This window comes from Acinonyx jubatus, chromosome C2, assembly GCF_027475565.1.
Source record: "Acinonyx jubatus isolate Ajub_Pintada_27869175 chromosome C2, VMU_Ajub_asm_v1.0, whole genome shotgun sequence".
NCBI classification, from domain to species: Eukaryota; Metazoa; Chordata; class Mammalia; order Carnivora; family Felidae; genus Acinonyx; species Acinonyx jubatus.
In genome coordinates, this window is record NC_069384.1 from 120,200,676 (window position 1) to 120,214,503 (window position 13,828).

Below are 13,828 nucleotides of genomic sequence, written 5' to 3' on the forward strand. Positions count from 1 at the left end.
TTCAACATCTCATTTGCTCTATTTGGAGTTAAGTTTATTACAAGGAGCAGTCAAGACTTACAACTGATTTCTGTTGCTTGATGTGATTACTGGAGCTATCTCTAACTCTACTCTGTAAATTAAAGTAGCTCTTACATTGCTTTACTTTTGAACACTCATAGTCCTGGGTAGCCTTCAAAGCTAAAGAGGGGAGGGGTGCCTGGGTGGCTCGGTCGGTTAAGCGTCCGACTTCGGCTCAGGTCATGATCTCACGGTCCGTGAGTTCGAGCCCCGCGTCGGGCTCTGTGCTGACCACTCAGAGCCTCAGAGCCTGGAGCCTGTTTCAGCTTCTGTGTCTCCCTCTCTCTCTGTCCCTCCCCTGTTCATGCTCTGTCTCTCTGTCTCAAAAATAAATAAACATTAAAAAAAATTTAAAAAAAAAAGCTAAAGAGGGGAGAATTTCAAGTCAAAGAAAGCCCCCTTGCCAAACTGCTTTCCTCTATGTCTACTGGTTAAATGCACAGATAAAAGACTTCTACAAGCAGGTGACAGTAACGGCAGAATCAAAATTTTAAAAAGAAGAAATTCCTTTCTTAAGATTTCAAGATTTTTAAAAAGACCTATATATCCTTTAGGAGTCAATCTCGAACATTCTTGGAGCTGATATTCCAGCATGTTAACAATAACAAATCTCCAACAGTTGGACAAACAATTCCTTGCTAAAAGATTGAACATGACTAATATCATGATTTTAAAAATATAGTAGTATGTTTGGTCTTGAATAGCCACGTGCCTTGTGGGAGCTCAAGAAACATTTGTTGAATGAACAAATCAATGAATTAATCTGGAGAAGACCTTACTGTCGTTTATAAGTTGAAAGTATACGTTTATTTATTTTTATTCTTTAAGTAGGCTTCATGCATGGAGCAGAGCCCAGTGCGGGGCTTGAACTCATGACTGTGAGGTCAAGACCTGAGCTGAGATCACGAGTCAGATGCTCAACTGGTTGAGCCACCCGGATGCCCCAAAAGTATAAGTTTTAATAGTTGGATGGAAGTTTATGTTAAATTTGAAAAAAATGAAAAACTGCATTGAGAGGCAAGAACTGTGATATGTCAGCTACTCAGGTTTCTTCCTATCACAGATCCCACTATGACTGCTGGAGAAGCAGGGGTGAACATCAGGTACTGACCATCTGACTACCTCTTTGGAGTTTAGGTTGCAAGCTCCTCATGGGCAAGCACTTTGCCTTGAACTCTGTGGTCCTAGCAGCGTGTTCTGCATTCAGAAATGTACACCACAAATGTAGCATGAGATACGAAGCCCTCCGTGACCTGTCTGCATTTTCATACTTTAATCCTTCACACCTGTTCTTTTTTACCTTGTAGGGGTATTGTGAGGAGTAAGTAAGAAAAAGAGAGAGAGAGAGAGAGAGAGCACTCTGCTGGGTTGTCGGTTCTTGACAACACACGCTGCAAGTGTCCTGGAGGTAGGCGCTTCACATCTGTGCTCTCAGTGCCTAGCGTGGTGCTCACCCTGCAGCCTGGAGCTGGCCGCATGACCGAGCGGCTGAGATCCAAGGTGCAGTCCTGCCTCTGCTCCAGCCCACTGGGTCACCCTGAAGAGTCATTTAAACTCTCTGGGCCGCAATGATGTCTGCGGGCCCTTCCGGTCTGCAGAAGCTAGAGATCTACGAAGAGATTTATAGAAACTCCCACAACAGTCACTGGCAGAACTGGAACAAGACACCAGTCGTCCTGAAGCCTCGTTTCACTTAGTTCCCCCTGCATCACAGGGGCCTCACGCGTCATGTCTCCTTAATAACAGTTCACTGAAGTGTCGTCATTTTGCAATCCCCAAATCTACTGGATCACTGGCACAAATCATATGCCCCTTGGGAGGCCTTCAGTCCCTCAGAAAAACCGTTTCTTATTTCATACACACTAAGGAGAGATGCAAATTCAGTTACCTCAGTCAGAACACACCAGCACTAACAGTTTCTTGTGCTTTGGAAGAAATCACTTGGAAATTCTTGGTTCTGAGTCCTCCATCTCCTCCACATCAAGACCTAAAAAAAAAAAAAAAAAAAAAAAAAAAAAAAGGAAAGAAAGAAAAGAAAAGAAAAGAAAAGAAAAAGTACAACGTCCCATGACTGGCTGCCAGGATTTGATGTTTCAACAACAGTAAGTATCATTAGCATGTGTATTGAGCACCTACTATAAGTTAAGCACTGAGCAAAATGACTGCCACACATGACATGACCTCATAAAGTCTTCATAATACCCCTTGATGTAGGAGACATCCCCCATTTTACGGCTACACAAAAAGAAGCTCCGAGAGGTCACAGAATCTATTCAAGGTCACACAGGTAGTTTATGTTAGACCTGAGATGTAAACCCAGGTTCATTTGATTCCAAAGCCTGGGTTATTAACCTGTAAATAAGGGTTTTAAAAACTTTTGACAGTGACTCACCGTTTTAAAAAATTATATTATATAAACAAACCCCAAAGTCTCAAAACAATACTTACTATACACATAGCACTCGGATATTTTCCGTCCAATTCTTTTCCATATTGGATTATGTGTTTTATATCTTTAAAAAAATTCCTGCGGTAACGCACTAAACTGATTCCACAATCTTCTAATAGGTCCCTACTCTTGTTGGAAAAACACTACACTTACATATAGTACTTCACCAGAAGTTTCTCTGAAACAACGGACTAAATCCTCCTATGTTTCTTTTTAACCATGCCAACCTGACTGGAGGAGTTGAGCTTCGTAATTAGGAGAAAAGTCTTTAACCTTTAAAATATGTATAAGACACCATAACATATATCATTTATAATGGATCCTTAAAAGGAATATTCAACTAGGGCCAAAGTCCAGAATGCAATTAGTCACTTACCTACAGAAGAGAAGGACTTATAGAGTGGAATCGCGGACAGACTGAAATCTCGGGTGATTTATTATATACTCTGCAAAGAAGCAGCTTACCGCGGGCGGTTGTGTTGTACCAACAGAACAGACCTAACTACTTGCAGAAGTAAGAGGCTGAGATTGCAAACCCCTGGGGGCAGGGCCCTGCCTTTGCATGTCCTATTCAATTTCAGGGGCTTGGTGCTGAACCAAGAAAATCATCAGATTCCCGTTCGGTCAGGACTGGGGTCCCAGTCGCAGGCCGGGGGAGGGGAGCTGCGACTGTCAGCGCAGTTCCTGAGCCTGCTGGACCTGAGCCCATAACGTCCCCGGCCCTTGGGTGCGCCTTTCTCGCCCCCCCCCCCCCCCGCCCTCTAGCACAGCCGCGCAGTTGGGCCACTAGATGCGGCGCCACCTGCCCCGCTCTGCAGTTGACCCCCTTCCCTCGCTGGGGCGCAGGCCCCCGGGTCCGGGCACCTGCGGACGCAAGGTCTCTGCAGCTGCTCGGTTTTCCAGCGTTTGCAGAGCTCACGGCTCTGCGTCACCCTCTGCCAGCCAGGTTTCGGGGCTCCCTCCTGGGCAGAGGAGGGGTCAGGCCGGCCGCGCCCGGGGCCCCGCGTCCGCAGGCCGCACCTCGCCCACCCAGCCACGCACACAGACCCTGCGAGTGGCACTTACTGGGCTCGACTGCTCCGGCGCGAGCGCGTTTCCCTGGGGGTCCATGGCTCTTCCGGACCCGCGAGTCCGGCCGCTGCGCCACACAGCACCGCCCAGAAAATGGACGCCGGCGGCTCGGCTCTGCCGCCCCGGCCCGCCCCCGGCGCGGGGTAGCGGACGCGACCTGGCTGGAAGAGGTCGGCCCGACCCTCAGCCCGCGGGCCGGGGCGCCCGGAGAACCGCCGCGCGGAGGACGAGGCCTCGGGAGGGTGGCGGCGGGACAGGGGAGCGGCGGACTCACGACGGCCCCGCGAGGCCCAGACCCTACCTGGTGCGACGGCGGGGTGGGGGCTGGGGGTGGGGAACTACGACGGCCCCAGACTCCACCAGGGAGGCAGCGGCCTCCACCTCCTTCCCAAGGGAGAACACAGCTAGAAACCCGGCCCAAGGACAACCCCGTTAAGGGGGCCAAGGGCCACTGAGCCTATCAGAACAAGGCCTGGGGCCGCAGAAGGGCCCCTGGGTTCCAGATCGAGGTCCCAGACGGCATCCAAACCCTGCACGTTGCAGAGAGGCAGGATTCGGAGAAAGTCGAGCGCAGTTTTATTGTAATCAAATTCTCAGAAAGAGGGTGTCACCTGTGCTTTCCCATGGCTGTCAGGAGAGGCCTAGATAGATTTTTCCCAACGTGGTGTAAAAAAGCATTTCACGGAAAAGAGCCAGTCCTCTTCCTCGAATAAAGGGCACTGCTGTCTGCTAGGATCTTTCTTCCAAGATTCGGGGACTGCTCCTGACAAAGTATTTACCCAGGCCTGCCACAAGCTTGCCTTGTGGAGCTATCAGCCTGGATGGAGCAGTAATGCGCAGGTTTTGTTGGCTTGATTTTGTAACAAAATTCATCCACGTTCCCCGCGCTTTGGTAGCATGAGTCTTACTTTAAATTTTTCTCTAGCAAAGATTTACTGCAAGGTTACGAGTTAAAAGGATCAAAAGCCTGTTATGTGGGACCCAAGGAATTTAACAAAAATCCCCTACCCCTGGACAAGCAGAGCAAGACTAACTCCATTTTGTGCTACACCCACCATCTCATGTATAACCCCCACATGACCTACTTATTGCTTAAGACACTCCCCCACCCTGGTCAAGCCGCTGAGCACACCCTTACTGGAAACCAGCTCATATAGGAATGCAGAACCCCTAACGGCAAAGAATGTAAACCCTGCCTTTTGCCCGCCAAACTTGCGTGCCAATTCTGACCAGAGTGATTGGCTAGTTCAAACAGTTACTATAGGGTAAATTGTAATTCAATTGGCCACCTGTGTGTGGACTGACATGACTTTGCAACTTTCTGTGTGTGTTACAATCTCATTGGCCACTGGCCCCTATAAAACTGCTACACCTCTTAACCTAGGGGTCCAAGTCCCTGCTCTGCTTTGTCGGGTATACTTGGGGCCCAAGCTCGAGCTTGCAAATAAACCCTCGTACGTTTGCATCGGTATCGGCTCCTTGGTGGTCTCTCGGATTCGAAATCGGGGGCGTTACAGTTATCCTGTTTTCAGCTTGGAATACAGTGTTTGCAGTTCTGCATCTCCATTCCTGCCTATATTTGAAGAACCGGATCATGGTGAAGAATAAAGGAGATTGCAATATTAAATACACAGCCAGCATAACATTTTATGTAATCAAGGAAAATATATTGACTTGAAGTCAAGTTAAAGACTCGTGTAATTTAAAAATAAAGGCAGGGTTTTGAAGGCGGGCAGTTTGGGCAACATGCACACACATGTACATGAGCAGTTCCCGACCTTCCCAAAGCCAAGTACCCTCTAGCCTTTGTAGGCCACATGTTTAGAAAGATCTATTCCACTAAATTGCGTTTATTAACTAATGATTCATCTTCCCACTTGAAAAAACAACAACCCTGCAATGTTTTTGTGTAAGTAACCACCGATCAGAGCTTCTACAAAACTTGAGCCAATCCCCTGTTAATGGTGGATTCCAACCTAAAGAAACTTGTGGTCTGATTGCAAGTTTATGTGTTTCCATTGAGGCTTTTGGAAACTGAAAATCATTTGGCGACCACCCCGCCCCCCCAAGAAAATTGAGGCATGTGAATTAAGAACCACGGGTTGGAAAGTGCCGGTGTGAGCCATGACTGTCTGTGCTTTCTTAAGATTGGGAGATGGGAAGTGGTAGAACAAGGCAATTTGGCTTTTGGATTCTGCCTGCCCAGGTGTGAAGCCCACCTTTGTCCCTTAGAAAGCCACTCACTGTGTGGCTTTTAGGCAAATTACTTAACCTCCCTGAGCCTCAGCTTCCTCATCCATAGAATGAGGCTACTTTTAAGATTACACTTACCTAATAGGGCTTTTAAATAATTAAATGGGATAATACCTGTGAAGTATCTACAATACTGTTGGGCGCACAGTAAGCGCTTTTTAAGTGTAAACTGTTGTGGATGCTAGTGCTGGAAGGGCAATTATTTCAGAGCTCTACGTTCCTACCATCCAAGCAGTAAGAATCATAGCTACATATGTACAGCAACCTTCACACCCTAGAAATTTTCCATGGGCAAGCTGCCAGGGTCACATGGCGAGTGACATAAAGGCATTTAAACACAGGTCTGACTCCACAGTCCACTTTCTGTTCTGCTAACATGTTCCAGGTGGTACCTTGATCAGACACTGTCAACAGCTTGTTAAGGGTGAAATCGGCTCTGGCTTTCCTAAGAGGCTTAGCAAGTGAATGGCTCCTTACATCCACTTGGGAATTCACAAACAGTGGCATTTCTCTCTCATTAGAGCCAAATGTTTCTCCAGAAGCAAGGAGATTTCCCCAAATTGTTATTAATAACTAAAATATCATGGCAACAGTTTTGAACACCACAGCCGAAAACTTACATAATCAGCCTGTCCTTCAAAATTTTCCACCCTTCCTCATAACCAGTCTCAGATTCTCTCTCTTAATCATTCTTTTGAGTAAGGGGAACTATCTGGAAATTTCCAGGAACATCCCAACTTGTTATGATTTTATTCTTTTCTCTAAAGCTTTTATTCTTTTCTCTAAGTTCTCTTCCCCAAACAACTAAACGTGATTTGTTTTTCTATATCTTTATACTTTTCAGTTCAATACATTTGCAAATCCGAAAAAAAAAAAAATTCTAAGACTTTCAAGATCTTCTCCTCTTAAATGTCTACCAGTTCTTCAACATCTCCAAACCATGGCTGCCGGTCCTTTTCCAGTGGCTTTTTCTAGGAGGCTTTCCTCATTTTCTACCTCATTTCCTTTAAACACCACATGATTTCTGCTATGCTACAACTACATGCTTGCATTTTCTGATTTAGGACTGTTGACCAATGTAACATTTACTGCCCCTTCTCTCTCTCTCTCTCTCTCTCTTTCTCCCTTTTTTAAGGTTTTAATATTATCATAATGTATAAAAAGACTCAAGTTTGTCTCTTTTTAAACCCATTTCCTTCCTTAGTTTCCCGCCATGGGTTAGGAATCTACAACTCATTCTTTTTCCCATATTTGCAGCACTTTGTTAATCTGCTGTTTTACGTTTCTTCTCTCTTTCCCGAATCCTGGCACTCACCAAATTTCTATCACTTGGCCTCCCTTTATGTAGCTGCTTATCTTTCCCTTTAAGCATCTTAAAAAGTCCGTGTCTGAATCGTCTTCTCTAATCTCTACCACATTCCTAAAAAGGCCTCTTGTGATGGTGCGTTGAGAAGTCTACCAAAGCCCCTGAAGAGGCAGTGTTTAGAACAGGGGCTCTAAGGCTCCTGGGAGCCAGGCAGAAGTAATATGAACTGGGGCCTGCAGAAGAATTCATATCCCGCCTAAGTGGGAAATAAGCCTGGTTACTACCCAGCCTCAGATCAATTGTTGCCACGTGGGAAGGCCAGATCTGCAGAATTTCCCAATGAAGCCAAAAATCAGGACTTTTATATGAAAACCTATGAAATGTTGACTACTTAAACAAACAAACAAACAAAGGAATCTGAATCTGATCAAGTCTCCAGCTGTAACTATCAATTTACAGGAAATTTCTGCAACAGAAGAACATGGAAAACAGCACTGACGAATGTAGTCATCAGATTTTAGACTGTAGACAACCCTACAGGTCAAATAGTATTTTTTCAACAGTTTTTTTATAGCAATAGCAAGGATGAAAGAAAGCAGGAAGGAAATCAATAAATTAAATGGAATTTAAGGGAATATCAATTGTACTGTAAGGACCTTATTTGGAATTGTGCTTTGAATAAGTAAATTATTTTTTTTAATGACACAATTGGACAAATTAGGCCATATTAGGAGAAATGCTGTGATATTTCATGTTATTAAAGAATTATTATTTGTTGGCAATGATAATGATACTGCGGTTATTTTTCTCAATAAGTCACATTTTTAAATGTATTCTTTTAGTAACTTACATTTTAAAAACTTTTTATTTATAAATATTTCAAAGTTATAGAACAATTTCAAGAACAGTACAAAAAACCTCCTATATACACTCTACTCATATCTTCCTACCTACCTACCTACCTAATTTTCTCCTGAACCATTTGTAAGTTGCAGACATTATTCTCTTTTGCCCATACATACTTCAGAATTTATTGGCTAAGCAAAAGGGCTTTCTCTGAGTATCCTTGTCTTTTAGAGAATCATACTAAAATACTTAGAGATAAAATGATGTGATGTCTGGGATTTGCTTCAAAATAATACAGGAGAGGATTACATAAAACGAGGTTTGCCAGCCATTGAGAATTGTAGAAGCTGGGTTTCATGTAGAACATGGGGTTTCATTAAGCTGGCCCTTCCATTAAGGTTCAAGATTTTCATAATAAAGTTTTAAAAGATTATGTAAAGAAAGGCCTTAAAGTGACATGATATTAAGTGAATGCGAAGAAGATACAAAGTTGTCTACAAAATATTATCTCAAGTATTAAAAAAAAAATCACCATGCATAGATAAAAGATTGAAAGAATACATGCCAAAATGTCAACATTTCAAATTATTTCACAGTAGGTATATATTACTTTTATACTTAGAACAATATAAATATAATGAGAAGAATTTATGATTAGAAGCAATTAAAAAACTGGAAAATGGAAATATTGTAACTGGTTCAATTAAAATTGTTAACAAATAAAACACACATGTGGACTGGACTGGCCAACGGGCCCCCAATTTGCATTGAAAATTACATGAAATTCAACACTGAAAGTATGTCCACAAGTGAAGTTTTATCAGGACATAGCCACCGTCATTCATTTCTATATCTAATGCACGGCAGTGCATATTTTATTACTGTTATACTTAATATTATATATTATTAAATTTTGTCAAAAAAAAAAAAGCTTCTAGAGGGGCACCTGGGTGGCTCAGTTGATTGAGCATCCAACCTCGGCTCAGGTCATGATCTCTCGGTTTGTGAGTTTGAGCCCCTCAACGGGCTCTGTGCTGACAGCTCAGAGCCTGGAGCCTGCTTCGGATTCTGTGTCTCATTCTCTGTCTGCCCCTCCCCCATTCACACTCTGTTTCTCTCTGTCTCCCAAAAATAAATAAACGTAAAAAAATTTTTTTAAAAAAGCTCATTTGCTTTCTCTGTTGTTATATAAATACCTATGTGGTATCCCCAATTGTGCCTCAATCCACAAAACCTAAAATATTTACTATCTGTGCTTTAGGACTGGGCTTCCCTGTGACCTAAAAGAAGCGTATTGTAGAAACTGCACTGGACCAGGAGTCAAGCATGGCCTCTTAACTCTCCAAGTGACCTGGAGAAGTCACAACGTCTCTGGGCCACAGTTCTCTCAGTGACAAAAAAAAAGTGTGTCTAAGGTCCACACAGCAACTGAAGTCTGTGATTCACATTCGTGTAAGAGCTAAGCAAGAAGTACAGGGATGATGACTGCACTTAGTGGTGGCACACCAGCTGGTGTGGTCCTCCTACAGAGCAAGGGACTCCGTGAGAGTAACCACTGGCACTCAGATCAGGGTCTGGATAAACTGGTGAAGAACAAGGAAGGACAGGCTTTGGGGGGGGGGGGCTCCAAAAACAGAGCAGCATGCCTGTTATGAGCAATACGACTTCGGGAGACAGTTCCTAATATCTGTAGCTTAAATCAGGTATTTTGGATCTATCTCTCATCTGGGCTTTGTAGAAGATCACAACACAGTGAGAAGTCTGCTTATTTCATTTAAAATTCAATCCAGATCTAGCAGAGCAATGGGGGTGAGGGGGTGGGGGGCTCTCTGACATTCTCAGATGGAGAATAGAAGCCTTGGGATGGAGACTTCATAAAAATTCTGGGATAAATTACCCTTAAGGATGTCAGTCTGTAGGCTCTTTGTACTAACCAACATGGGACAATTAAGCCGCAAGGGCAACATCACCATGGAAGCCAGACAGAACATCATGGTGCCAGTCCCTATACCGCAAGCCTGCAGCCTGCATTTTAGACTTCTTTTTCTAGTTGCACACCTGCTCCGCTCTTTGGCCCTTGGACCCTGCACCCCCAGCTCCAGTGTAGGCAAAGCAGCATCTCCTTTTGTTTACCTGCGGCCTCCTGACTGCTCCCTTTGTCTCCTCCTATTTCCTCTGCCCCCACCAGTCCCTCTGCAGCCCTCTCAAGTCTGCAGTCCCCTCTATCACCCCATTTCGCCTCCTAAATGACCACCCCATTCTCTTCCACATCATTTCCGCAATAGCCTGCAGTTTCTAGAGAATCCTTCAGTGATGTAGCCCCTCTCTTTCCCTACTAAAGTTTCCCCTCTTCCCTTCCACAGCTCAAGAAACAAGAGAAAAGGGGGAAAAAATTACAAGGGCACTGCCCTTCTGGGATTTAACCACATTCTCAGCTGGTGGCTTTTGTTTTCTCGTCTCACTGGCTTGTAAGGCCCTCGGGGCAGGCACTCCGCACGTCATGCTCCGCGCTGGGGAAGATGGGCAGGACTGTTAGGCCTTAATTAGAGCAAGGCCTCAGTCAGGGTAGAACATTTTAGCAGGAAAAAGGAAAAAGGAATTTCAAAATATCCACTTGGCAGCAATGACCACAGGGGAAGGAAGAGGTTTATTGTTTTATATAAGGAAAATCACGAAAGCTCTCACAGCTTTTCATGAACACAGAAATAATATTTACACTGGCAATTTTAAAACAAAACAGAACCAGAAAACAAACTCCCTCTGCAGGCCAAGTGTAGTGAGTGTAGACCCAAGTGCTAGTCTTGAACCCTAAGCAGGAAGCTGCAGAAGCAAGGAAAACATTAAGGGAAAGGATGCAAAATGAGTTACAAGATCAAAAGAACACTTTTCTGGTCAATGAGACATTGAGGCCATAGCAGAGCCACACTGAGATCACCTAACAGAGACATGAGCTTTGGCAACTGGTCTTTGATATACCTGTTACCCGTCAAGCCTTTTTGCAGGACAGACAGCAGGGAGACCCCCACTGTCAGACAGGGAAGGTAAAAAGGCAGAAGCATCTTGCCTGCATCACAAATTCAAATTTTTGCATTCAAGGGCCTCTCAACTTAACATCTGCTCATGAATGCAAAAGAGTGGCAGCCGTTGTTGAAGTCACCTGGCAAATGTAGGCAGACCAGCTTGGAGCAGGGCAGCCAGACATACGGTGGCTTATTAGGAGCCAAGACATCTTGGGAAGGTGATGAGGATGAGATATAGAGTCCCAGGAAGAAGCCCCCCTGCCATCAGCTGAAATGCCCCCAAACTGAAGGCTGGCCTCCAAGGTAATGGTATAAAAGGCCACTAAGAGAACAGCATGTCATTCATTTCTTTCTGGAACAGACAGGACACACAATTGTGCCTGTCCATACAATGCGCTAGCCTTGTGTAGGAACCTGGATGCAAGTTTCCTGGGATATTTCATGTCACATTCCATTCTGCCTGGGTTGGAGCGGTGTCTCTCACACAGTACATGCTCAACAAGTGATGCTCGAGGAAGTGAAGCCCACTCCCGCACTCGTGGGCAAGACTCTACCACAAAGGTTTAGAACAGTCTTCAGGCAGTGGAAAGTTTCACGAGCCAGTCAAAACCAAACAAAGTGTAAGGAGTCAGCCAGGCCACCTCTAACTTGTGATAAGCAAAACCCACTAGGGATGCTCAGTCGGTTGAACGTCTGACTATTGATTTCCTGGTCTGGTCATGATCTCATTGTCATGAGTTCGAGCCCCGAGTCAGGCTTGCACTGACAGTGCAGAGGCTGCTTGGGATTCTGTCTCCCTCTCTCTTTGTCCCTCCCTGCTTGCTCTCTGTCTCTCTCTCAAAATAAATAAAAATAAAAACTTAAAAAAAAACCCCACTATATTGTAAATCAATCTTAGAAGATGCCTCTGACACATTCTGAAGGCTTCATAGGGTCTTATGGTTTCTAACTTATACAGCAAAGCTATCCCTTTGTTCTCAGAGCTTCATCAGCAGGCCAACCTAAAAGGCATAAAAGAGTCGAGGTTCTTAAAAAGAATTTCTTTAGTATTAATTGCTCAAATAGAGAAACACCACACCAAGGAGTGAGGTCCTTAGAAAGCCATTGTTGGGCAAAGTGACCTGTAGAACTAAAGTGTTTTAGGCACTAGAGCACAAAGACAATTTATTGGCGGTATGGGACTGATCCTTCCACCATGTGCTTTTGAAAAAGTGAAAGGAAACGACTGTCTCAATGTTTTGGCATGTATTTACTTTCCGGAGTTCTTACAAAAAACAAAGCTCTGAGAATCTTTTCTGCTGGGGATTTCTGGGGTGAGCGCTAAATCTATGCCAGCCTTTCATCACTACCACGGCACCTTGTTAGGTGGTTTCAGGTTGGGACTGGGTCACAGGTAGTGACTTCGCTGGCACTGCATCCTGGGAATTTGACCAAGACCAGCCACCTACCTACATAAGAGGAAGCTGACCTATGTAAGGCCGAACCTGCAAAGTCGTCAGACCTGGCCTGTTAGAGCAGCAGCTCCACAAAGAAAGGAGTTTGCAGTCTGAGCATGAGCCTCCTCTGCCTCATAATGGTACCCTTAGAACATCACCTGGCTGGGTCCATTTCACCCTGCAGGCAGGTCTCAGCCTACATGCCACCTCTTCAGGAAGGCTTTTCCTGGCCAATCATTCGAAAGTGGCTCTCTTCCTCCCAAGATACCATTCTTGCTCTCTCTTTTTTTTTAAGTTTGTTTCTTTATTTTGAGAAAGAGAGAGAGAGAGAGAGAGAGTGAGAGAGGGAGAGTGTGTGTGTGTGTGTGTGTGTGTGTGTGTGTGTGTAAGCCGGGGAGGGGCAGAGAGAGAGGGAAAGAGAGAATCCCAAGCAGGTGCCCTGCTGTCAGCACAGAGCCCAAAATGGGGCTCAATCCCATGAACTGTGAGATCGTGGCCTGAGCCAAAATCAAGAGTCAGACACTTAACCAACTGAGCCACCCAGGAGTCCTTCACTCTTGCTTTTTAAATTTCTATTTTTCTCCTTTGTGCTTGTCTACCTTTAATTGTTTACATATTTATTTTTGAGCTCCCCACCCCCACCATTCCTCTCCATTGGAGGCAGGTCCATAAGAAGCAGGCCCTGATCTCTTGTTCATTACTGTATTTCCAGCCTTTGGAAAATGCCTGGCTTGTAGTAGGTGCTCAATAAATTTGTCAAATGTTTCATTACCAACAAAGCTGTTAAGAACAGCATTTCCCCTGGAAGGGAGCTGTTAGAATGAATGACATGGTTGTAGGAACTCAAAGGCTTCAGCAGGATTTAGTATTAAAGATATAAGTGCTAGATGTTTTTTCTTGATCCTCCTTCCCCTATCAACCAGCTCTAAAACAGGGTCTGGCTACCAGTCTTTTTACGGGGGGATCCACAGAACTAGTTGAGGTAGATCAAGCTCACTCTAGTAGCAAGAGATGCAACCGTGGTCGTCTCACTGAGTTAAAGCTTGGAAAAACATTTCCTATTCTCCAAAGAAAAAGAGTAGAGAACTGGAGACTATAAATCATTCAGGTAGAAAACCACAGATTTGCTCATTTTGTTTTGGTGAGAACAAAGGCAGTTGTTTGCACATTCTTCTTGTCGCACCTGCTCTGGCCTGCCCGGTATAAACACCTTAGCCAAAAGTGTGAATGGGTTAAGCATAGCCTTTTAGGCAATGAGAGGGTGTAAATGCCATCTCTGCAATCATCGGGAAGTGTTTTTGGCTAGACTAGGAGATCCAATAATAATTGTAAATGGGTAAGTTTAGAAAAGCTTTGTGCCTTGTAAATATTTCTGTGAAATATGAAG

At 44.5% G+C, this 13,828-nt stretch overlaps 1 protein-coding gene across 17 annotated transcripts in view; it reads right to left on the reverse strand.

Moving 5' to 3' along the window:
- The window catches only part of ZBTB38 (zinc finger and BTB domain containing 38), a 170,665-nt gene that overhangs the window by 76,194 nt on the left and 80,643 nt on the right, over positions 1-13,828 (reverse strand). For 9 of the 17 annotated variants that reach the window (XR_003420931.2, XR_001431808.3, XR_003420930.2 and 6 more), the window contains one exon: positions 1,949-2,047. The exons of 2 other annotated variants lie outside the window; for them this stretch is intronic. Coding sequence is in view for 1 of the 15 variants with exons in the window: in XM_027061714.2 (XP_026917515.1) it covers positions 3,575-3,619 (45 nt within the window). In the remaining 14 variants the exon portion in view is untranslated. 6 more of the 17 variants (XR_008297965.1, XR_008297964.1, XR_008297963.1 and 3 more) reach the window with 6 other exon arrangements.